At 47.5% G+C, this 24,030-nt stretch overlaps 1 protein-coding gene across 3 annotated transcripts; it reads left to right on the top strand.

Annotated features, from left to right (window-relative positions):
* Positions 1 to 2,788: 2,788 nt before the first annotated feature.
* On the top strand, positions 2,789 to 17,172 carry LOC105472084 (alanyl-tRNA synthetase domain containing 1). Of its 3 annotated transcripts, XM_011725030.2 has the most exons (12): positions 2,789 to 2,934; positions 3,080 to 3,208; positions 6,916 to 7,075; positions 10,486 to 10,543; positions 10,811 to 10,967; positions 11,062 to 11,178; positions 11,414 to 11,544; positions 11,848 to 11,914; positions 12,105 to 12,196; positions 13,612 to 13,666; positions 15,477 to 15,571; positions 16,970 to 17,172. In XM_011725030.2, exons 1-12 carry the CDS (start codon positions 2,896 to 2,898, stop codon positions 17,103 to 17,105), a joined length of 1,236 nt encoding a protein of 411 aa, XP_011723332.2. In that variant the 5' UTR covers positions 2,789 to 2,895; the 3' UTR covers positions 17,106 to 17,172. The 3 variants fall into 3 exon arrangements, with proteins under 3 accessions (XP_011723332.2, XP_070939290.1, XP_011723333.2); XM_071083189.1 differs by lacking the exon at positions 15,477 to 15,571; XM_011725031.2 differs by lacking the exons at positions 13,612 to 13,666; positions 15,477 to 15,571.
* Positions 17,173 to 24,030: the final 6,858 nt, after the last annotated feature.

The following is a 24,030-nucleotide window of genomic DNA, read 5'->3' as shown; positions in this document are numbered from 1 at the left end:
TAGATCTAACTCATTTTTTTTCATGGCTACATGGTATTCCATTGAATGTATTTTTCATAATTTCACAGGTTCCTTATTGAGGGACATGTAGGTTGTTAGTCTTTTACCATTTTAGGTCGTTAGTCTTTTACCATTTTCTTTCTTTCTTTTTCTTTTTTTTTGAGACAAAGTCTCACTCTTGTCCCCCGCAGGCTGGAGTGCGATGGCGCGATCTTGGCTCACTGCAACCTCCGCATCCCGGGTTCAAACGATTCTCCTGTCTTGGTCCCCCTAGTAGCTGAGATTACAGGCGCCTGCCACCACGCCCGGCTAATTTTTGTATTTTTAGTAGAGACGGGGTTTTACCATGTTGGCCAGGCTGGTCTAGAACTCCTGATCCACCTGCCTTGGCCTCCCAAAGTGCTGGGATCACAGGCATGAACCACCACGACCAACTTGACCAACGGTCTTTTACCATATTCAAACAATGTTGCCATCAACATTTGAAAATGTGGATCTTCACGTATTTTTGCCAGCATATCTGTAGGGTACATTTCTAGAAGTAGAATTGCTAAGTCAAAGAGTAGATAAAATACATTTAAACATTTTGATAGCTGTTACCAAGTTGCTCTTTGATGAAATTGTACCAATTCTCACCCCTTGAACATTGAGTGTTCCATTCTCTAAAAGGTTTCAGATATTTGACAAGATACAAATTAGTACCTGGTTTAATTTGCTTTTTTTTTTTTTTTTTTTTTTTGAGATGTAGTCTCCCTCTGTCAGCCAAGCTGGAGTGCAGTATGGTGATCTCAGCCAACAGCAACCTCTGCCTCCCAGGTTCAAGCGATTCTCCAGCTTCAGCCTCCTAAGTAGCTGGGATTACAGGCGCCCGCCACCACACTGAGCTAATTTTTGTATTTTTAGTAGATACAGGGTTTTGCCATGTTGGCCAGGCTGCTATCGAACTTCTGGCCTCATCTGATCCAGGCACCTTGGCCTCCCAAACTGCCGGGATTACAGATGTGAGCCACTGTGTCCTGCCCAAACTATTTTTTTTTTAATTAAATTAATTTTTTTTGAGACGGAGTCTCGCTGAATTCGCCAGGCTGGAGTGCAGTGGCGCGATTTTGGCTCACTGCAGTCTCCCCCCTCTCGGGTTAAAGTGATTCTCTCGCCTCAGCCTCTCAAGTAGCTGGGATTATATAGGCACGTGCCACCACGCCTGGCTAATGTTTTTGTATTTTTAGTAGAGACGGGGTTTCACCATGTTGGCCAGGCTGGCCAAATTGTTTACTTTTTTTTTTTTTTTTTGAGACGGAGTCTCGCTCTGTCACCCAGGCTGGAGTGCAGTGGCTCGATCTCCACTCACTGCAAGCTCCACCTCCCAGGTTCACGCCATGCTCCTGCCTCAGCCTCCCCAGGAGCTGGGACTACAGGCGCCCGCCACCATGCCCGCTATTTTTTTTGTATTTTTAGTAGAGACGGGATTTCACCATGTTAGCCAGGATGGTCTCAATCTCCTGACCTCGTGATCTGCCTGCCTCGGCCTCCCAAAGTGCTGGGATTACAGGCGTGAGCCACCGTGACCGGCCTTACTTTTTTTTTTTTTTTTAATTGAGACAGAGTCTTGCTCTGTCGCTCAGGCTGGAATGCAGTGGTGCAATCTCTGCTCACTGCAACCCCGCCTCCCGGTTCCAGCGATTCTCCCGCGTCAGCCTCGCGAGTATCTGGGATTACATGTGCCCGCCACCACGCCCGGCTAATTTTTGTATTTTTAGTAGAGACAGGTTTTTTTTTTTTTTTTTTTTTTTTTTTTTTTTTTTTTGAGACGGAGTCTCGCTCTGCTGCCCAGGCTGTAATGGAGTGGCACGATCTCAGCTCCCTGCAAGCTCCGCCTCCCAGGTTCCCGCCATTCTCCTGCCTCAGCCTCCGGAGTAGCTGGGACTACAGGCACCCGCCACCACGCCTGGCTAATTTTTTGTATTTTTAGTAAAGACGGGGTTTCACCATGTTATCCAGGATAGTCTCGATCTCCTGACCTCGTGATCCGCCTGCCTCGGCCTCCCAAAATGCTGGGATTACAGGCGTGAGCCAACGTTCCCAGCCAAGGGTTTCTTTCTTTCTTTCTTTTTTTTTTTTTTTGAGACAGAGTTTTGCTCTTGTTGTCCAGGCTGGAGTGCAATGGCGTGATCTCGGCTCAACGTCACCTCTGCCTCCTGGGTTCAAGTGATTCTCCTGTCTTGGCTTCCCAAGTAGCTGGGATTACAGGCATGCACCACCACACCCGGCTAATTTTGTATTTTTAGTAGAGACAGGGTTTCTCCATGTTGGTCAGGCCGGTCTCGAACTCCCAACCTCAGGTGGCAGCCTTGGCCTCCCAAAGTGCTGGGATTACAGGCGTGAGCCACCATGCCCGGCCGAGAGGCAGGGTTTCGCTATGTTGTCCAGTCTAGTCTCGAACTCCAGGCCTGAGGTGATCCACCCGCCTCGACCTCCCAAAATGCAGGGATTACAGGCGTGAGCCACCTCCTCCAGCCCCTTGCTTTCTATTTCTACTGGGCAGCGCTGCTCAGTAACCATGCCAGTCCCGTACCCGCCTCTATGCATTTGGGAATACTTACATCCCTGGGGCCCAAAGTGGCTCGCTAAACCACGTGCCTTGTCCGGGCCGCGTTTATTTTGTTTGTTTGTTTGTTTTTTTCCTCCTGGTCTTGTCCTTTGTAAAGCCTTAGAACAGTCGTTAAGCAACCCAGCAAATATGCAATTCGCGTTTTCAGTAAATTTATCCAAACCGCATTCCATTCTTTACCCTCCTGCTTCTGCGCAGACACGCTCCCTTAATGACGTTTGTCCCACGTCGCTCTCCGTTCGCTCCCAGGCTTCCCTGCGCGTGCACCTCTCTCCGCGCCTGCAGGTATGGCGTTCCGGTGTCAGCGTGACAGCTATGCTCGAGAGGTACGGCGTCACGGGCGAGGCACTTGAGACTGCCCGGCCGGCAAGGCGGTTTGGGGAAGAGGGTGCCACGTGGAGGGATTCAGTCCCGGTGTGGAGAGGGCTGGGGCTGGGGTCGGGGCTTATTCTCTCATTCCTTTCCCTTCAGTTCACCACCACCGTGGTCTCCTGTCGTCCCGCGGAGCTGCAGACTGAAGGGAGCAACGGCAAGAAAGTGCTGAGCGGTTTCCACGTGGTGCTGGAAGACACACTGCTTTTCCCTGAGGGCGGGGGACAGGTACCAAGCCAATCTCTTCTCAGGAAGCCCCAAATTTCTTTGTGCTCAGGCAGGAAATGCTCTCCTGCCCCTTTTTTCTCAGCCATAATGAATTCAGATGAGCCTTAGGTTAATTCATTTTGTTATTCATTCAATAAGTATTTATCAGCAAATGCTTATCTAGACTTAACCTGTGCTAGATATTATTCCAGGCTGTAAGGATAACCGGTAAACAACACGGTGCCGTTATATACGTGGAATGTTGATTGAAGACAACTGTGTGTGCTAAGTATAAGTAATAAATAAAAACCAAGTAAAGGGAAAGAGAGTGATGGGTTACTTGTCTAGATGAAGGGTAATTTACTTCAGTAGAGGCCTAAACGAAGTGAGGGGGTGAGTCTTTGCAATTATCTAGTGGTGCTGGGGGAAGGGGGCGTATTCAGGCAGATAGGATAGCGGGTACAAAGGCCCCAAGGAAGGAATTAGCTTCGGGTGTTTGTTAGGGACTGAAAAAGATGTTCCTGAAGGAGTTCAGGTGAGATAGACGGGTTCCAGTAGTACAGCAGAGAGCATACTTATCAGTGCTGTGATGAGGACTAGGTACAGCATGAGCGCAAGTGGGGTACATTGTGAACGTGGAAGAGGAGGATAATAACAACAAAGGTGGGCATTATGAGAAAGGCTTCTCTTTCTTTCTTTCTTTCTTTTTTTTTTGAGACAGAATCTCAAGCTGGAGCACAGTGGCATGATCTCGGCTCACTGCAGCCTCTGCCTCCTGGGTTCAAGTGATTCTCCTGCCTCAGCCTCCCGAGTAGCCTGACCAACATGATGAAACCTTGTCTGTACTAAAAATTAACCAGGCATACTGGCAGGTGCCTGTAGTCCCAGCTACTCGGGAGGCCGAGGCATGAGAATCACTTGAATAGGGAGACTGATGTTGCAGTGAGCTAAGATTGTGCCACTGCACTTCAGCGTGGGGGACAGAGCAAGACTGCGTCTCAAAAGAAAAAAAAAAAAAGGTGTATTAAGGTGTGTGGGTTTCATTCAGGAAACTGCAGTGTACCATGCAGGTTATTTTCTTTCTTTTTTATTTTTAAGAGACAGGATCTTACTATATCACCCAGGCTGGAGTGCAGTGGCCTGATCCTAGCTCGCTGCTGCCTGGAACTCCCAGACTCAAGCAATCCTCCTGTTTTAGCCTCTCCAGTAGTGGGGACTACAGGCGCACAACCAACATGCTTGGCTGATTTTTTGTAGAGATGAGGTCTCGCTTTATTGCCCAGGCTTATCTTGAACTCCTGGCCTCAAACTGTCCTCCCACCTTGGCCTCCCAAAGTGCTGGGCCTACAGGTGTGAGCCACTGCCCTAGCCTCCATGCAGGTTCTTTTTTTTTTTGAGACGGAGTCTCGCTGTGTCGCCCAGGCTGGAGTGCAGTGGCGTGATCTCGGCTCACTACAAACTCCACCTCCCAGGTTCACGCCATTCTCCCGCCTCAGCCTCTGAGTAGCTGGGACTACAGGCGCCTGCCACCATGCCCGGGTAGTTTTTTGTATTTTTAGTAGAGATGGGGTTTCACCATGTTAGCCAGGATGGTCTCGATCTCCTGACCTCGTGATCCACCCGCCTCGGCCTCCCAAAGTGCTGGGATTACAGGCTTTAGCCACCGCGCCCGGCCTACATGCAGGTTCTTAAGCAAATAAGTGACATGAGAGAACATGTTGAGCAGACTTGGTACTGAGAAAGTTCTAATTTCATGTCAGTCATTATTATGGTGATTTTCCCAATGTGAAGAGTTCCCTGATCTGCTGAAGGAAAACCTGTGACCTCAAGTATCCATAGAAGGTCTCATTTTAGGCAGCATTTCTTTCAGGAAGTCTTTTTTGATTCCCCAAGACTGTTAGGTCTCTTTCCTTTGAGGTTCTCTAACATCATATACTTTTTCATGTTATGGCATGTTATAGGTCATATTGCAAGTGTCTGTTTTCCAGCCTCTGTTCTCTAGACTCTTAAGTTCCATGAGGCACCATATCTTGTTTACATTGTATTCTGGGGCTGGCACAGTCTTTTATAAGCAGTTGGCACTTGAAACTGTTTTAAATGAACTTTTTTTTTTTTTTTTTTAAGACAGTGTCTTGCTCTGTTGCCAGGCTGGAGTGCAGCAGCATGATTTCAGCTCACTGCAGTCTCTGTCTGCCAGGTTCAAGCGATTCCCCTGCCTCAGTCTCCCAAGTAACTGGGACTACAGGTGCGCACCACCATGCCCGGTTAATTTTTTGTATTTTAGTAGAGATGGGGTTTCACCATGTTGGCCAGGATGGTCTGAATCTCCTGACCTTGTGACCTGCCTGCCTTGACCTTTCAAAGTACTGGGATTACAGGTGTGAGCCACTGCACTCGGCCCTTTTTTTTTTTTTCTTTTAATGAGACAGTATCTCACTCTGTCACCCAGGCTGGAGTGCAGTGGCGCAATCATAGCACACCGCAGCCTCAACCTTTTGGGCTCAAGTGATTCTCCCACCTCAGCCTCCCAAGTAGCAGGTAGTATCATGGCCAGCTCATTTTTTATTTATTTATTTATTTATTTATTTATTTATTTATTTATTTATTTTTTGAGACGGAGTCTCGCTCTGTTGCCCAGGCTGGAGTGCAGTGGCGCGATCTCGGCTCACTGCAAGCTCCGCCTCCCGGGTTCACGCCATTCTCCTGTCTCAGCCTCCCGAGTAGCTGGGACTACAGGCGCCCACAACCGCGCCCGGCTAATTTTTTGTATTTTTAGTAGAGACGGGGTTTCACCGTGGTCTCGATCTCCTGACCTTGTGATCCGCCCACCTCGGCCTCCCAAAGTGCTGGGATTACAGGCATGAGCCACCGCGCCCGGCTCATTTTTTATTTTTCATAGAGGTGGGATCTCACTATGTTGTCCAGTCTGATCTTAAGCGATACTCCTGCCTTGGCCTCACAAAGTGGTGGGATTACAGGAATAAGCCACCATGCCCAGACTAAATGAACATTTTTGAATCTAATTCTAGTAGCACTGCAAGAGGATGGAGTGGAGGGAGGGAGAAAAAATCAGGTCATTTTTTATTTTTTTATTTTTTAGTTTTTTGAGATGGAGTCTCGCTCTGTCGCCCAGGCTGGAGTGCAGTGGCACGTTCTTGGCTCACTGCAAGCTCCGCCTCCCAGGTTCACGCCATTCTCCTGCCTCAGCCTCCTGAGTAGCTGGGACTACAGGCGCCCGCCACCACGCCCGGCTAATTTTTTTGTATTTTTAGTAGAGACGGGGATTCACTGTGTTAGGCAGGATGGTCTCGATCTCCTGACCTCGTGATCTGCCCGCCTTGGCCTCCCAAAGTGCTGGGATTACCGGCGTGAGCCACCGCGCCTGGCCCAAATCAGATCATTTTAGAGACTACTAAAGAATCTAGACTAAGGCAATGAGAGTTGAGGATTAAGGTTCTTTGAGTTTTGCTAAAATTTTTGTTGCTATAGTTACAGTCTCTTTTTTAAATTCTGTTATTCTGAAGATCACAACACGTAGGTGTTTAGAATGAAAAGGACTGAGAATCCTCTCATGGAACAAAGTGGACTCATCTCATTTGGCATTGCTTTCTCCATCTCTCTTAGGGAGCCCAAATTCTGGGTCTGTCTCTCACCCTAGAGAGTCTTTGTACCTAGGAGTTAGGGTGAGCCCTGCCTTGCCATTGATTATGTTTACTTATTTCCATCAGCCTGATGACCGTGGTACAATCAATGGCATCTCTGTGCTGAGAGTGACTCGCCGCGGGGAGCAGGCTAATCATTTCACACAGACACCCCTGGATCCAGGAAGCCAGGTTCTGGTTCGGGTAGACTGGGAGCGGAGGTTTGACCACATGCAGCAGCATTCAGGTAAAGGCTGGGATGGGGGACATAACACCAGGGCAGTTGCCATGTATGGGGATGCCATGATGACTGAGACGTAGTTTGGGTTCTCTAGGAGTTAACCTTTTGGAAGAGACAGACTATTCAGAATCAGCTGTAATTCAGGAAGGATATGCTAAATATTATAACAGCAACATGAACAATTGAAGTAAAAAAAAGTATTAGAATAATTGCTGGATTTAGGTATTATCAGCTTCCCACTTGATATCTCCATCTGGATGTCTCACAACCTTTCAAACTCAAAATGTCCGAAATGAAACAAAAAGCCTTCCCCTCCCTCCCGGTCTTTCATTAGCATCCTGTGTGTTCATTGCCCTCCGTCCCGGTCTTTCATTAGCATCCTGTGTGTTCATTGCAGGGCATCAGGATACACCTAGTCACTCAAGTTCTGGAAGTCGTTCCAGATACCTCTTCAGGCGTAGATAGCCAGCCAGTCACTGAGTCCTGTTGGTTTCTTTTCTTTTCTTTTTTTTTTTTTTTTGACAGAGTTTCACTCTGTCGCCCAGGCTGGAGTGCAGTGGCACAATCTCGGCTCACTGCAACCTTTGCCTCCTGGGTTCAAGCGATTCTCCTGCCTCAGCCTCCTGAGTAGCTGGGATTATAGGCACCCACCACCATGCCTGACTAATTTTGTATTTTTAGTAGAGATGGTGTTTCACCGTGTTGGTCGGGCTGGTCTTGAGCTCTTGACCTCAGATGATCTGCCTACCTCAGCCTCCCAAAGTGCTGGGATTACAGTTATGAGCTACCCTGCCCGGCCTGTTGGTTTGTTTTCTAAGTCTGTCCACTTCTTTCCATGGTCACTGTCATCCTAGTCCCAGTGCCTAACTGTCTTCACCCTGAACCTCTCTAACAGTTTCCTAATTGATTGCCTCACATTCACTCTGTCTCCACCCAAGTTCCGGCTACTTGGGAGGCTGAGGCAGGATAATTGCTTGAACCCTGGAGCCAGAGGTGGCAGTGAGCTGAGATGGCACCACTGCATGCCAGCCTGGGCAACAGAGCAAGACTCCATCTCAAAATAATAAATAAAATAATAATTTTTTTTTTTTGAGACACAGTCTCGCTCTGTTGCCTAGGCTGGCGTGCAGTGGCACAGTCTTGGATCACTGCAATCTCCTTCTCCTGAGTTCAAGTGATTCTCCTGCCTCAGCCCCCTGAGTAGCTGGGATTACAGGTATGCACCACCACGTCTGGCTAATTTTTGTATTTTTAGTAGAGATGGGGGTTCACCATGTTGGCCAGGCTGGTCTTGAACTCCTGACCTTGTGATCTGCTCGCCTCGGCTTCCCAGAGTGCTGGGATTACAGGCATAAGCCACTGCACCCGTCATAAATAAATATAACTTGAAGTGGAAATGTAAACAAGAGAAATAAAAACAGGCTGAGCGCGGTAGCTCATGCCTGTAATCCCAGCACTTTGGGAGGCTGAGGTGGGCGGATCACCTGAGGTCAGGAGTTTGAGACCAACCTGACCAACATGGTGAAACCCCGACTCTACTAAAAATACAAAAATTAGCCAGGTGTGGTGGCGGGTGCCTGTAATCCCACCTACTTGGGAGGCTGAGGCAGGGGAATCGCTTGAACCCTGGAGGCAAAGTTTGCAGTGAGCCGAGATTACATCACTGCACTCCAGCCTGGGCGATAGAGTGAGACTCTCTCAAAAAAAAAATAAATAAATAAAATAAATGAATAAAACCAAAAATAAATAAAAATGAATATGTAAAATGAAATAAATTTTATTTTATCTTATTTATTTGTTTATTTATTTTTTTGAGATGGAGTCTCACTTTGTTGCCCAGACTGGAATGCAGTGGCCCGATCTCGGCTCACTGCAAGCTCCGCCTCTGGGGTTCATGCCATTCTCCTGCCTCAGCCTCCGGAGTAACTGGGACTACAGGCGCCTGCCACCACGCCCGGCTAATTTTTTGTATTTTTGGTAGAGGCAGGGTTTTACCATGTTAGCCAGGATGGTCTGGATCTCCTGACGTTGTGATGCGCCTGCCTCGGCCTCCCAAAGTTCTGGGATTACAGGCGTGAGCCACCATGCCTGGCCTTTATTTTTTATTTTTATTTGTTTTTTTTGAGACAGTCTCACTTTGTTGCCTAGGCTGGAGTGCCATGGTGCAATCTCGGCTCACTGCAACCTCCGCCCCTGGGATTCATGCCATTCTCCTGCCTCAGCCTCCTGAGTCGCTGGGATTACAGGTTCGTGCCACCACACCTGGCTAATTTTTGTATTTTTGGTAGAGATGGGATTTCACCATGTTGTTTCAGGCTGGTCTCAAACTTTTGACCTCGTGATCCACCTGCCTCGGCCTCCTAAAGTGCTGGGATTGCAGGAGTGAGCGACCGCGCCCAGCTGAAATAAATTTTAAAAAGTGAAAATATTATGTCACTCCTCTGCTTCAAGCTCTTCAGAGGCTTCCTGTAGGTCTTCATGTAAAGCCAAACTTTTTACCATGGCATACAAGCTGTATCTGGGTGGCTCTTGTCTACTGCTGTAGCCTCATCTGGTGCCCCTTCACCTCTTGCTGGCTACATCCTGGCTGTGCTTGTCATCTCTGGATTCCTTTGACATACCCTACTTCTTTCTTCCTGAAGGCCTTTAGCTGTCTTGTTCCCTCTTCCTTGATAGTCAGTTCCTCCTCTTTCTCCTTTTCTTCCTCTTCTTCCTCTTCTTTCTTCTCATCGTCACTCTTGTCAATCAGGGATGCTGCTGTATGTCTTATGTCAAGCCCTGTGCCTTGCATGTGGTAGGTACTTGTTGAATGGATGAATGCTGCATATTGGAACTTAAGTTCACTGGACACGGTGGCTCACACCTGTAATCCCAGCACTGTGGGAGGCCAAGGCGGGTGGATCACTTGAGGTCAAGAGTTCAAGACCAGCCTGGCCAACATGGTGAAACCCCGTCTCTACTAAAAGTAGAAAAATTAGCTGGGTGCGGTGATGCACGTGTGTAATACCAGCTACTCAGGAGGCTGAGGCACGAGAATCGCTTGATCCTGGGAGGTGGAGGCTGCAGTGAGCCCCTGCACTCCAGCCTGGGCAACAAAATGGAACTGTCTGAAAAAAAAAAAAAAAAAAAAAAAAAACAAACTTAAGTTCACGTCCAGCCCCTTATAAGTTACATTGCCATGGCAAGTTATTTGATCTGTCTAGGCTTCAGTTTCCTCATCTGTGAAATGGTATCACAAGGCCTCTTGCAGAATTCTCATTGTGATTTTCAATAAAGTATCTAAAGTGTATTACCAAGTGCTTAGAAGGTTTTCAACAAGGATAATTTCTGTGCTTTTATCATTGTGGCTCTATTTTATCATTGTGGGAGTATGTGGACTTCTCACTTTTCTCCTGTTTCTTGCTCTCTTTGCTTAGGGCAGCATCTCATCACGGCAGTTGCTGACCATCTATTTAAGCTGAAGACAACATCATGGTGAGTGGCAGGCGTAAGACTAACTGTAGGCAGGCCCATCCCAGCACTGGGAGGGAGGCGGAGGTGGGAGAATTGCTTGAGCCAGGGAGATTAAGGCTGTGGTGAGCTGTGATTGCCACTAAATGGCAGCATGGGTGACAGAGCAAGCCTGTCTCAAAAAAAAAAAAAGTGGTGATAGGGTATGCTTGTTCCAGTTTTTAGAGGAAAAGCTTTCAGCTTTTCTTGTTCGGTAAGGTGTATTATCTGTGGCCACTCTACTTCTGATAGGGAGTTAGGGAGATTTCGGAGTGCGATTGAGCTGGACACCCCCTCTATGACTACAGAGCAAGTAGCTGCCATTGAGCAGAGCGTCAATGAAAAAATCAGAGATCGGCTGCCTGTGAATGTCCGAGAATTGAGCCTGGACGATCCTGAGGTGGAGCAGGTAAGGGTAGAGCCAGAGGGGTGGCTTCTGCACAATGGTTCTTCAGGCGTTCCTCATCAGATTCAGACAGTCCCTCCGCTCTCCTTGAGTCCAGGTGAGAGGCCGGGGTTTGCCGGATGATCATGCTGGGCCCGTTCGTGTTGTTAGCATTAAGGGCGTTGATTCCAACATGTGCTGTGGGACCCATGTGAGCAATCTCAGTGACCTTCAGGTAAGTGAGGAAGGGCTGTGGAGTGGCTGAGAAGAGGGATTGGGGAGAGGGGATCACATGGGGCTGGGAGTGGGAGAGGGGGATAATTGAGGAGTCCTAAGTGAAATCTCCCCTTCACTGTTTCAGAGCTGAGGAAAAGATAGGTTTCTCCTGCCTTAGGTTCTAGGATCTGCTGTGGTTTACGCACACGCCCGTGTGTGTGTGTGTGTGTGTGTTACCCCCTTGCCTCATGTAGGTCATTAAGATTCTGGGCACTGAGAAGGGGAAAAAGAACAAAACCAACCTGATATTTCTGGCTGGGAACCGGGTGCTGAAGTGGATGGAGAGAAGTCATGGAACTGAAAAAGCACTGACTGCTCTGCTTAAGTATGCGTCTTTCAGTACCTTCAGTTGCCTCCCATTGCTGAGATTTTGGACATAATCTCTTACCTCTGGGAGATAAGATGCAATCGTAAATGATAAAGTGCTTTGGATAGTCAATCAGAACCACGAAAAACAGTTAATTCCTTCGTATATTTTCTCCCAGTTGCCTAAGAGACCTCCTCAGAATATCTCCTGGTCCCTGACTGCAGGGAGGCACCATAGCAAGAAGGAAGTTACTGATTTATGTCCCCAACATCAGAAACAACTGGGAAGCTGCGCAGGTTTCCACTGACCTTTCTCTTGCAGGTGTGGAGCAGAGGATCATGTGGAAGCAGTGAAAAAGCTCCAGAACTCCACCAAGATCCTGCAGAAGGTGATGTATTCCCTGGCGGGTAGAGAGGGCATGGGCCCTGCCTAGAATAGGCTCTGCAGACTTGGTCTTCTGCCTAAGCAAATGTGTAGTTTGTCAAAGTAGGAGTGAGGGAAGAATGAGGTGGAGGGAAGCTGATACTCTCTGTTGTTATCCTTTCCATTTATCTACTGAGTTACCATATCCATTTCAGAATAACCTGAATCTGCTCAGAGACCTGGCTGTGCACATTGCCCATAGCCTCAGGAACAGCCCAGACTGGGGAGGTGTGGTCGTGTTACACAGGTGAGAAATTAGGAGCTGGAGACAAGGAATGGGGGCTGTGCTGGGCTTAGGGCTCAGTGTCTTCTCTATATGCAGTGTACAGTGGGAGGTGAATTGCTCACTGGTATTCTCAAGGTTGGGTAGATCCTAAGAAATATGTTACTGGCCGGGCGCGGTGGCTCATGCCTGTAATCCCAGCACTTGGGAGGCTGAGGCGGGTGGATTACAAGGTCAGGAGTTTGAAACCAGCCTGGCCAGCATGGTGAAACCCCTTCTCTACTAAAAGTACAAAAATTAGCCAGGCATGGTGGTACATGCCTGTAGTCCCAGCTACTTGGGAGGCTGAGGCAGGAGAATCACTTGAACCCGGGAGGCAGAGGTTGTGGTGAGCGGAGATCACGCCACAGTACTCCAGCCTGGACCGACAGAGTGAGACTACATCTCAAAAAAATTAAAAAAAAGAAATACGTTACCTACCAGGCCTCCTGGGTTTGATGTTAACATCTTTGCTGTAACTCTGTATCTTTTTTTTTTTTTTAATTTTTTTTTTTTGAGACAGTCTTGCTCTGTCACCCAGGCTGGAGTGCAGTGGCCGGATCTCAGCTCACTGCAAGCTCCGCCTCCCAGGTTCACGCCATTCTCCTGCCTCAGCCTCCCGAGTAGCTGGGACTACAGGCGCCCACCACCTCGCCTGGCTAGTTTTTTTGTATTTTTTAGTAGAGACAGGGTTTCACCATGTTAGGCAGGATGGTCTCGATCTCCTGACCTCGTGATCCGCCTGCCTCAGCCTCCCAAAGTGCTGGGATTACAGGCTTGAGCCACTGCGCCCGGCCTGTTTTTTTGTTTTGTTTTGTTTTGTTTTTTGAGGTGGAGTCTTACTGTGTCTGGAGTGCAGTGGCATGATCTCGGCTCACTGTACCCTGTGCCTCCCGGGTTCAAGCAGTTCTCGTGCTTCAGCCTTCTGAGTAGCTGGGATCACAGGCATGTGCCACCACACCAGGCTAACTTTTGTATTTTTAGTAGAGATGGGGTTTCCCCATGTTGGCCAGGTTGGTTCTGAACTCCTGACCTCAAGTGATCTGCCCACCTCGGCCTCCCAAAGTGCTGGCATTATAGGTGTGAGCCATTGCGTCCAGCCTGTATCTTTCTTTAGGACTGTCCCCTACTTACTTTACTCTCTAACAGATTTCTGCTTGTCCTAGTGAATCCTATTTAAGGGAGATAGAGACAAACCTGGAGGTTGAATCCAAACTGCAGAGGCTGAGAAGGGCAGCTTGCTGGCTCTCAGCCAGTACTGTCTCTTGGCTAAGGGATGTGGGACTTTATGTGTACAAATAGGCAGCAGCAAGGCCAGCTTCAGAAGGAGGGGCCAGGCTTCCTGCAGTTTCACAGCCACCACTCCAACCTGGGTCTCATGTCTGTGTCCTTTGTTTTAGGAAGGAGGGTGATTCAGAGTTCATGAATATCATTGCCAATGAGATTGGGTCAGAGGTAAGAGGAGCATGAGATTCTCTACCCCGGCCTGGATAGAGACCTAGGGAGACATAAGTGAGGGGCGCTAGCTTAGCTGAAGTCCCTCCACATGAATACATGAGGAGTAGGAAATAGCCATTCATTCAATACTGTTTTCTTAGCACTAGCTGTGCCAAGCTCTGTTTTAGGTGTTGACCTAGATCTATGTTACTGCTCTTTCTAGGGCTGTATGTTTATCAGCTTCTGAGCTCTTTTCATCAGAGTTCTAGCTCCTCAGAGCCATTCAGGTTTATGTGTCCTGAGGATCCAATATTAGAAATACAGGAGTGGGCTGGTCATGGTGACTCATGCATGTAATCCCAGCACTTTGGGAGGTCAAGGTGGGTGGATCGCTTGAGGCCAGGAGACCAGCCTAGCCAATATGGTGAAACCCCATCTCTACTAAAAATATAAAAATCAGGCCAGGCATGGTGGTTCACGCCTGTAATCCCAGCACTTTGGGAGGCCAAGGCGGGTGGATTGCCTGAGCTCAGGAGTTTGAGGCCACCCTGGGCAACATGGTGAAACCCTATTTCTACTAAAATATAAAAATTTAGCCAGGCGTGGTGGCGTGCGCCTGTAATCCCAGCTACTCAGGAGGCTGAGGTACGAGAATCTCTTGAGCCCGGTAGGTGGAGGTTGCAGTGAGCTGAGATTGTGCCACAGCACTCTAGCTTGGGCTACAGCGTGAGATTCTGTCTCAAAACAAAACAAAAATTTGCTGGGTGTGGTGGTGGGTGCCTGTAGACCCAGCTACTTGGGAGGTTGGGGCAGGAGAATTGCTTGAACCCAGGAGGCTGAGGTTGCAGTGAGCTGAGATTGCGCCACTGCACTCCAGCCTGGGCAACACAGAATGTCTCAAAAAAAAAAAAAAAAGTGAATACAGGAGTGGGCAAGCCCCTTTGAAAGCCATCCCCATCCATTTTCCTCTTCCTCTGGCTTATTCTTCCCACTCCTGATGGTCTCTAGCCTAGAGATTTCCAGGTCTGTCTTTTTATTCGTTTGTTTGTTTGTTTCAGAGACAGAGTCTTGCTCTGTCACCCAGGCTGGAGTGCAGTGGTGTGATTATGGCTCACTGCAGTCTTGAACTCCTGGGCTCAAGCAATCCTCCCACTTTAGCCTCCTGAGTAGTTGGGACTGCAAGCATGAGCCACCATGCTCCACTCTCTCTTTTGTATTTACTCCAAAACCCTTCTTTGGAATGCCTACTGTGGGTAAAGCATTGTGTATCTCTCTTTTCATAATTCTTCTGTATAGACAACTGATTCTCAAGGAGCTCATGTTCTAGTCTGGAGGACAAATGTGTGTGTTGACATTTATAATTTAGAATGATAGAGTGATGAATGCTAGAGGTGAAGGAGTATATTACCTGAAGGATAGGGAGGTTTCAGGGAAGGGGGCCTTGAAGACTGCTTAGAGGTCATCAGACAGACAAGGGGCAGACGCAGCCAGGCAGAGGGAAACCTGGTGGTTTAGGCAGCGGCAGGGAAAGGACGTATGGTAGGGAAAAGTTTGCGAGAGTGAAACCATGAAAGGCATTGTATGCTTAACCAGGAACAGCAGTCTTCTGCTGCCTTCTTAATGTTTCACCTAAGTTCCCGTAGTTGCTCTCAAAAAGTTTCTTGGCCCTAGTGGGCCAGTGTGGAGGGGGATTATCATTCATCAGGAGCGTCACTTGGTGGTTTAGGGGGAAATAATCTGTTCTTAAGATTGAAGAGGGTGCAGGGTTTAGGGGGGTTAACTCTACATCCTTAAGTATCAGGGCTTATCTCCTTGTCTTACCTCCTAGGAGACCCTCCTATTCTTAACCGTGGGCGATGAGAAAGGTGCTGGACTCTTCTTACTGGCAGGGCCACCTGCGTCTGTGGAGACCCTGGGGCCCAGGTAATCCTAGGTGGACTCTCTTGCACATGTAGTAGAGCCTGTATCCTACAGATACATTCCTTTACTGACTCAAAGGACCATCACATCTGCGATCTCATTTAATTACATCATGGGCATGTGAGGTGGGCTGAGCAGAGATAATTGTTACTACCGTCATTTCCAGTTTGACAGATGAGGGTCTTTTAGCTCCACATCTCACATGTATGTTTTTGTTTTTGTTTTTATGAAATGTGTTTGTTTTTGTTTTTTGAGATGGAGTCTCACTCTGTCACCCAGGCTGGAGTGCAGTGGCACAATCTCAGCTCACTGCAGCTACCACCTCCTGGGTTTAGGCAATTCTCCTGCCTCAGCCACTCAAGTAACTGGGATTACAGGTGCACACCACCACACCCGGCCAATTTTTTTGTATTTTTAGTACAGATAGAGTTTTACCATGTTGGCCAGTCTGGTCTCGAGCTCCTGACCTCAAGTGATCCTCCCGCCTTGGCCTTCCAAAGTGCTGGGATTACAGGTGCTCACCCTGCTCCCTAGAGATTAACATAATTTATCTAGCCCAATTCATAGACACTGATGTTATTTTTAGTTATTCAGCCTTATGTGATCATGGTACATATATCTTCGTGCACATGTGCAAGTGTTTTTTTGAGACGAAGTTTCACTCTTGTTGCCCAGGCTGGAGTGCAATGGCACGATCTTGGCTCACTGCAACCTCTGCCTCCCGAGTTTAAGCAATTCTCCTGTCTCAGCTTCCCGAGTAGTTGGGATTACGGCGCATACCACCACACCCGGCTAATTTTTGTATTTTTGGTAAAGACGGGGTTTCATCCTATTGGTCAGACTGGTCTTGAAGTCCTGACCTCAGGTAGTCCACCCGCCTTGGCCTCCCAAAGTGCTGGGATTACAGGTGTGAGCCACCGCCCCCAGCCTATGTGCAAGTGTTGTTTTTTTTTTTTTTTTTTTTTTTTTTTTGAGATGGAGTCTTGCTCTGTCGCCCCGGCTGGAGTGCAGTGGCCGGATCTCAGCTCACTGCAAGCTCCGCCTCCCGGGTTCACGCCATTCTCCTGCCTCAGTCTCCCGAGTAGCTGGGACTACAGGCGCCCACCACCTCGCCCGGCTAGTTTTTTGTATTTTTTAGTAGGGACGGGGTTTCACCGGATTAGCCAGGATGGTCTCAATCTCCTGACCCTGTGATCCGCCCATCTCGGCCTCCCAAAGTGCTGGGATTACAGGCTTGAGCTACCGCGCCCGGCCATGTGCAAGTGTTTTTAAGAAACATTCCTAGAAGTCATCTACTCTTCTTATCCCTCCCCCAGTCCCTGGAAAAAGACTCAGAGCTGCCCTTTTTTGTGTGTGTGACTTTTCCCTCAAAGTCTCCCTGACTATACCTCTGTTCCCCAGGGTGGCTGAGGTCCTGGAAGGCAAAGGAGCAGGGACGAAAGGCCGTTTTCAGGGCAAGGCCACCAAGATGAGCCGGCGGACAGAGGTGCAGGCACTTCTCCAGGACTACATCACCACGCAGACTACTAAGGAGTGAGGGCTTAGGGTACTCACCTCCTGTTTCCACAGGCATCTTTTGGTCAATAAAATAGTTTGACTCAGAATGGTTGTGATACCACTTGTATTTATGACTAATTCATGCCGTATACTCCAGTGTGCTTTCCTGGTTACTTTCTGTTTGTAAATAGATAATTTTCTAATTTAGTTCCTGCACTGTAATGTCTGGAAGGTGGTGGAATAATTTATACCAAACCTTGTGCTTTTGCACTCAGTCGGATAAGAAATGAACATCTGATCAGCTGAGTCCACTGCTTCCATATTTTTGTTATAATCCACAAAGATACATGGCTTTTTCCCGCCCCCACCGCCCCGCCCCGCCCCCTGAGAAGGACTCTTGCTCTGTTGCCCAAGCTGAATATAGTGGTGTGATCTCAGCTCACTGCAACCTCCGCCTCCCGGGTTCAAGGGATTCTCCTGCCTCAGCCTCCAGAGTAGCCAGGATTACAGGTATGTGCCATCATGCCTGGCTAATTTTTTTTTTGTTTCGTTTTTGTTTTTGTTTTTGTTTGAGATGGAATCTTGCTCTGTCACCAGTCTGGAGTGCGGTGGCGTGATCTCGGCTTACTGCAACCTCCACCTCCCGGGTTCAAGCGATTCTCCTGCCTCAGCCTCCCGAGTAGCTGGGGCTACAGGCTCGCACCACCATGCCCAACTAATTTTTGTATTTTTAGTAGAGATGGGGTTTCACTGTGTTGGCCAGGATGGTCTCCACCTCTTGACCTCGTGATCCGCCCACTTCGGCCTCCCAAAGTGCTGGGATTACAGGCATGAGCCACTGTGCCCGGCTGGCTTCTTAGCTTTCTTTCCATTTCTGTTGTCTACTTCAATCACAGTATCATTGTGGAATGTTGACAGCATTGTCACCTTCTTGGGGTCAGTGCTACAGCTGCAAGTGACACTGGCGAGTATTCTCAGGGCAAACAGGAAAAGGGTTAAAGTAAGAGATTTAGAGGGACGTGTAATGATGAAAAATATAACTTCTAAATTTGTATGCATCTAATAACAGTCTCAAAATACATAAAGCAGACATTGACAGATCTCAAAGAAATAGACAAATCTGTAATCAGGCTGGGCGCGGTGGCTCAAGCCTGTAATCCCAGCACTTTGGGAGGCCGAGACGGGTGGATCACAAGGTCAGGAGATCGAGACCATCCTGGCTAACAGGTGAAACCCCGTCTCTACTAAAAAATACAAAAAAACTAGCCGGGCGAGGTGGTGGGCGCCTGTAGTCCCAGCTACTCGGGAGGCTGAGGCAGGAGAATGGCGTGAACCCGGGAGGCGGAGCTTGCAGTGAGCTGAGATCCGGCCACTGCACTCCAGCCTGGGCGACAGAGCGAGACTCCGTCTCAAAAAAAAAAAAAAAAAATCTGTAATCAATGGAAGACTTAAGCTCATCTTTCATCAGCAGTAGAGCAAATGGAAACATAGTATGTTTAGGAGCACAGGCTTTGAAGTTTCACAGACCTGGGTAGAAATACTGGATTTGCACATCTAGGAAAGGTGATAAAGATCCAGTTACAAATTTAGCTAGAACAAAGATGGTTAAGGCCTAGACAGTCAGGATGAAATAACAGAGGAGAAATACAAAAAATGACACCCAGGGGAGATAACCTGTGGCTCTGGCTGTGTTCAGCTATTTATTCTTCCAACTCTGAAAGGAACTTTTTTTTTTTTTTTTTGAGACAGTCTTGTTCTGTCACCTAGGCTGGAGTGCAGTGGCATGATTTTGGCTCACTGCAACCTCTGCTTCTTGGGTTCAAGCAATTCTTGTGCCTCAGCCACCCAAGTAGTTGGGATTACAGGTGTGTACCACCAAAAGTTTCCTTCAATCCTGCCATTGAGTTACCCAATTTCTTTCTCCAGAATCAATCACTTAATTTTTTTTTTTTTTTTTTTTTTTTTTTTAGACACAGTTTCGCTCTTGTTGCCCAGGCTGGAGTGCAATGGCGTGGTCTTGACTCACCACAACCTCCACCTCCCGAGTTCAAGTGATTCTCCTGCCTCAGCCTCCTGAGTAGCTGGGATTACAGGCATGCGCCACCACGCGCAGCTAATTTTTGTATTTTTAGTAGTGACGGGGTTTCAGCATGATGGCCAGGCTGGTCTTGAACTCCTGACCTCAGGTGATCTGCCAGCCTCAGCCTCCCAAAGTGCTGTGATTACAGGCATGAGCCACAGTGCCTGGCCTTTTTTTTTTTTTTTTTTGAGGCATAGTCTCACTCTTGCCCAGGCTGGAGTGCAGTGGCACAATCATGGCTCACTGCAGTCTCAACTTCCCCGGGAACAGGTGATCCTCCCATCTCAGCCCTCTGAGTAGCTGGGACTAGAGTTGCACACCACCACACCTGGCTAATTTTTTGTATTTTTTTTCTAGAGACAGTGCTTTGCCATGTTGCCCACACTAGTCTTGAACTCCTGGGTTCTAGCAATTTGTCCACCTTGGCCTCCCACTGTTGGGATTACAGGTGTGAGCCACAATGCCCAGCCTGTTATCAATTTCTCATATATCCCTCTGGTAGTATTTTTAAAAATAAATGTATATAAATCTTCCCTCTTTTGAAACATAAATGGTAGCACACTGTGTACTCTTCTGCATCATGCTTTTCTCAGAGTGCCATGTTTTAGATAAAACTATAGTGTAAGACTCATGCTATACAAAATGGGTCCATTAGTGGGAGAAAGGGAAATATTTGCTTCACAGATGCTTCCTTACTTTTGTAGGACTCAGGCAGGATTCTCTTGAACAGAGACCCATGTGAATTTGTCTCTGTGTGTGAGATCTCTGTCCCTTTCTGTGTTTGTTTCTTTAGGGTGTGCCTTAGTCTGATCTGACTGCTATAATAAAATAACAAAATCTAGGTAGCTTATAAACAACAAAAATGTATTTCTCACAGTTGTGGAGGCTGGGAAGCTGGCAAATTCGGTGTCTGGTGTGAAGGTTCAAATACTGGTTCAGGGATAACCATCTTTTTGCTGTGTCCTCACATGGTACAAAGGGTAAGGGGTCTTTCTTGGACCTTTTTTTCTTTTTTTGAGACAGAGATGGAGTTTTACTCTTGTTGCCCAGGCTGGAGTGCAATGGCACAATCTCGGCTCACTGTAACCTCTGCCTCCCAGGTTCAAGTGATCCTCCTGCCTCAGCCTCCCGAGTAGCTGGGATTATGGGTGCCTGCCACCCCACCCAGCTAATTTTTTGTATTTTTAGTAGAGATGGGGTTTCACCATGTTGGCCAGGCTGGTCTCGAACTCCTGACCTCAGGTGATCCGCCCGCCTCAGCCTCCCAAAATGCTGGGATTACAGGCATGAGCCACTGCGCCCAGCCCTCTTGGGCCTCTTTTATAATGCACTAATTTCATTCATGAAGGCTCTGTTCCTGTGACCTAATCACCTCCCAAAGGGCCCACCTCCTAATGTCACTTAGGGGGTTAGGATTTCAACATGAATTTTTAGGCGTACACAAACATTCAGAACACAGCAGGTGCAACAAAAAGAACAGTGACCTGGGAGGCCACTCTTACTCACCACCACTTAGGTGGGTTCTAGTCACTTAGACCTAGAACGACCATATAATTTTAATATCCAAAGTTAGGCAAACCTCATGCCAGAACAACAGTCATAAACTCAGACCGTGTTAAGGTAGCCTGGATGTCTGGTCTCCCTGCTGAGACTCCCTGAGCTTCAGTTTCTTGACCTGAAAATGGGGACATGAACCGGGTGTCCTAAGAAGGAAGAAACCTTGTGAAATAAGAAAAGGCATAAACATTTGAGCAAATTATGTGAAAATGGTAATTGGTTGTATAAAGAAAATAAAGCAGCAGTTTTTGAACTGGTGATGCCATTCTTTCCTGTCACTGGGGCCCTAATCCAATGCCCCAGGGAGAAGGGGAGAAGAACAGAGTATGTTCAGGGGAAGGGGTGGATTGTCTTTTATGAGGTTCATCAGGAAATAAAATGAGTTCATTTATTGGAGTAATCGAGTTTTAGGCACACACACAGAGATTATATATTCTGGAATATTGCTATAACCCATTTTATGCACAGAAATAGTAAGGGGGACTCCTGGGCTTCTAAGGAAATTTTTTTAAGCACATACCCATAAATTGCTGAAGACAGCTGCTGTAGCTTCCACCAGTGTGACACATGTAGGTACCGGAACAGATGTTAGTATGAAAGATGAAAAGTATCAGGTGAAAGAAACCCAGAGCAGTAGACAGACTGAATTCAGGGCCAGGCACAGTGGCTCACGCCTGTAATCCCAGCATTTTGGGAGGCTGAGTCCAGTGGATCACCTGAAGTTGGGAGTTTGAGACCAGCCTGACCAACATGGAGAAACTCGCCTCTATTAAAAATATAAAAGGCGAAATCCCAGCTACTCTGGAGGCTGAGGCAGGAGAATTGCTTGAACCCGGGAGGCAGAGGTTGCAGTGAGCCAAGATCACACCATTGCACTCCATCCAGCCTAGGCAACAAGAGCGAAGCTCCGTCTCAAAAAAAAAAAAGCCAAAAACCAACAACAACAACAACAAAAAAACACAGACTGAATTCAGGAAGGCATTGTGCCAGTGTCCTGTGCTCCACCCTGCCTTGGAGTCCTGAGTGGAAACCAGTGAGTTGGCCAAGCTATGCTAGAACGCCAGGTCTTTCCCTGAATGAGAACTTAAATAAACTCCAGGGCCCCACCTGGTACCAACGGGAAAACAGACAGTGTTTGCCCTAATGAAAAAAATCTTTTTCAGAAAGCGTCTGTGTCTCCCATTCCTTTCCTGAATTTGATCCAAACTATGACTAAAGTGTTCTCAACAGAGGGCAAGCAGGGATGTTTGGGAACGAGTGATGGAGGAATTTCCTTCTTTCTCTAGAAAGGTTTGTATCTTCTGTGCAAAATACTACAGGCAGAGTGCCAGGCTCCAAACTAAGGAACAAGCAGGACTTAGTTAACTGACCTGGAGTTGTGTCTGGAGCAGAAGAGGCTCTCACAGGGACAGCTTTCTCTCTCGCTGAGCGATAAACTCCCTGCAGAAGTGACCTGTGGCAGAGGCCTGTTAGTAAATATCCCTGTTTATTTTAAAACACCAACCTCAAAGCCAAAAGTTTGGAAGAGAGAGAGGGGTTGAGGAGTTGTTGGTCAAAGGATATACACTATTAGGAGGAATACGTTTTTTGATTTTTTTTTTTTTTTTTGTCTGCTTATGGGCTTGTTTGCTTTTTTTTGAGACAAGGTCTTACTCTGTTTCCTGGGCTGGAGTGCAGTGGAAATCTTATTTCATTGCAGCCTTGACTTTCCTGGGCTCAAGCGATCCTCCCACTTCAGCCTCCTGAGTAACTGGGACTACAGGTGCACACCACCACACCTGGCTACTTTTTTTCTACTTTTGTGGAGAAAGGGTCTTGCCATGTTGCCCAGGCTGCTCTTGAATTCTTGAGCTCAAGTGATCTTCCTGCCTTGGCCTCCTGAAGCTCTCGGATTACAGGCCTGAGCCACCTTGGTTGGCCAAGATAGGAGAAATAAATTTAAGATAACTGTAGTACTACACAATGACTATAGGTGTTTAATAACAATGTATTAGGCCAGGCGTGGTGGCTCATGCCTGTAATCCCAGCACTTTGAGAGGCTGAGGCGGGCGGATCACTTGAGGTCAGGAGTTCACGACCAACCTAGTCAACATGGTGAAACCCCATCTCTACTAAAAATACAAAAGTTAGCTGAGTGTGGTGGCACACACCTGTAGTCCCAGCTACTCGGGAGGCTGAGGCAGGAGAATCACTTGAACCCAGGAGGCAGAGGTTGTTGAGCCGAGATTGCGCCACTGCCCTCTAGCCTGGGCGACAGAGCAAGACTCAATCTCAAAAAAACAAAACCATCAAAAACTAATGTATTGCATTCTTGAAAACTGCAAAGACAGTAGTGTTTTCTTTTTTCGTTGTTGTTTTTTTTTTTTTTTTTGAGATGGAGTTTTGCTCTTGTTGCCCAGGCTGGGGTGCAGTGGTGTGATCTCAGCTCTTGGCAACTTCCTTCTCCTGGGTTCAAGCAATTCTCCTGCCTCAGCCTCCCAAGTAGTTGGGATCACAGTCACCCACCACCACGCCCAGCTAATTTTTGTATTTTTAGTAAAGACAGGGTTTCACCATGTTCACCAGACTGGTCTCGAACTCCCGACTTCAGGTGATCCACCCGCCTCAGCCTCCCAAAGTGTTGGGATTACATGCGTGAGCCACCACTCCCGCCCTAAGAGAGTAGATTTTAAGTGTTCTCACCACAATAAATGATAGGCATGTGAGGTAATGCATATGTTAATTAGCTAGATTGAGCCATCCCACAATATATACATATTTCAGAACTTCATGTACATGATAAATATATACAATTTTTTTTTTTGTTTTGAGACATAGTCTCACTCTGTTGCCCAGGCTGGAGTGCAGTGGTGTGATCTCGGCTCACTGCAGCCTCCGCATCCCTTCAAGCGATTCTCCTGCCTCAGCCTATTGAGTAGATGGGATTACAGGCGCCCGCCACCACACCCAGCTAATTTTTGTATTTTTAGTAGAGACGGGGTTTCAGCATGATGGCCAGGTTGGTCTTGAACTCCTGACCTCAGGTGATCCGCCCACCTTGGCCTCCCAAAGTGCTGGGATTACAGGCATGAGCCATCGTGCCTGGCCTACAATTTTATATGTATCAATTAAAATTAATTAATTATTTAAAAGGCCAAGTGTTTAAAAAAAGAAGGGAGGAATCAACATTTTCTTCTGTGAAAATTCAAGTTCTCCCTTTCATAATACATAACTTGTGTTGACTTGTGCATATGATACATAATCACAATTCATTTGTTTATATGACAGATGTTTATTGAGAGTGTAGTGTGTGCCAAGCATTGTACCCAGCACTGGGGCCACAATGGTG

This window comes from Macaca nemestrina, chromosome 17, assembly GCF_043159975.1.
Source record: "Macaca nemestrina isolate mMacNem1 chromosome 17, mMacNem.hap1, whole genome shotgun sequence".
NCBI classification, from domain to species: Eukaryota; Metazoa; Chordata; class Mammalia; order Primates; family Cercopithecidae; genus Macaca; species Macaca nemestrina.
Note: the sequence above shows the minus strand (reverse complement) of the source record. Positions and strands in the feature narration are given on the sequence as shown.

Excerpts from the sequence above, each read along its gene's own strand:
- LOC105472084 (XM_011725030.2), top strand. The coding sequence starts at position 2,896 with ATGGCGTTCCGGTGTCAGCGTGACAGCTATGCTCGAGAG. Across the intron at positions 10,544-10,810 it reads AAGCTGAAGACAACATCATG|GGAGTTAGGGAGATTTCGGA; the intron begins GTGAGTGGCAGG and ends TACTTCTGATAG. Across the intron at positions 12,197-13,611 it reads GGTGTGGTCGTGTTACACAG|GAAGGAGGGTGATTCAGAGT; the intron begins GTGAGAAATTAG and ends CCTTTGTTTTAG.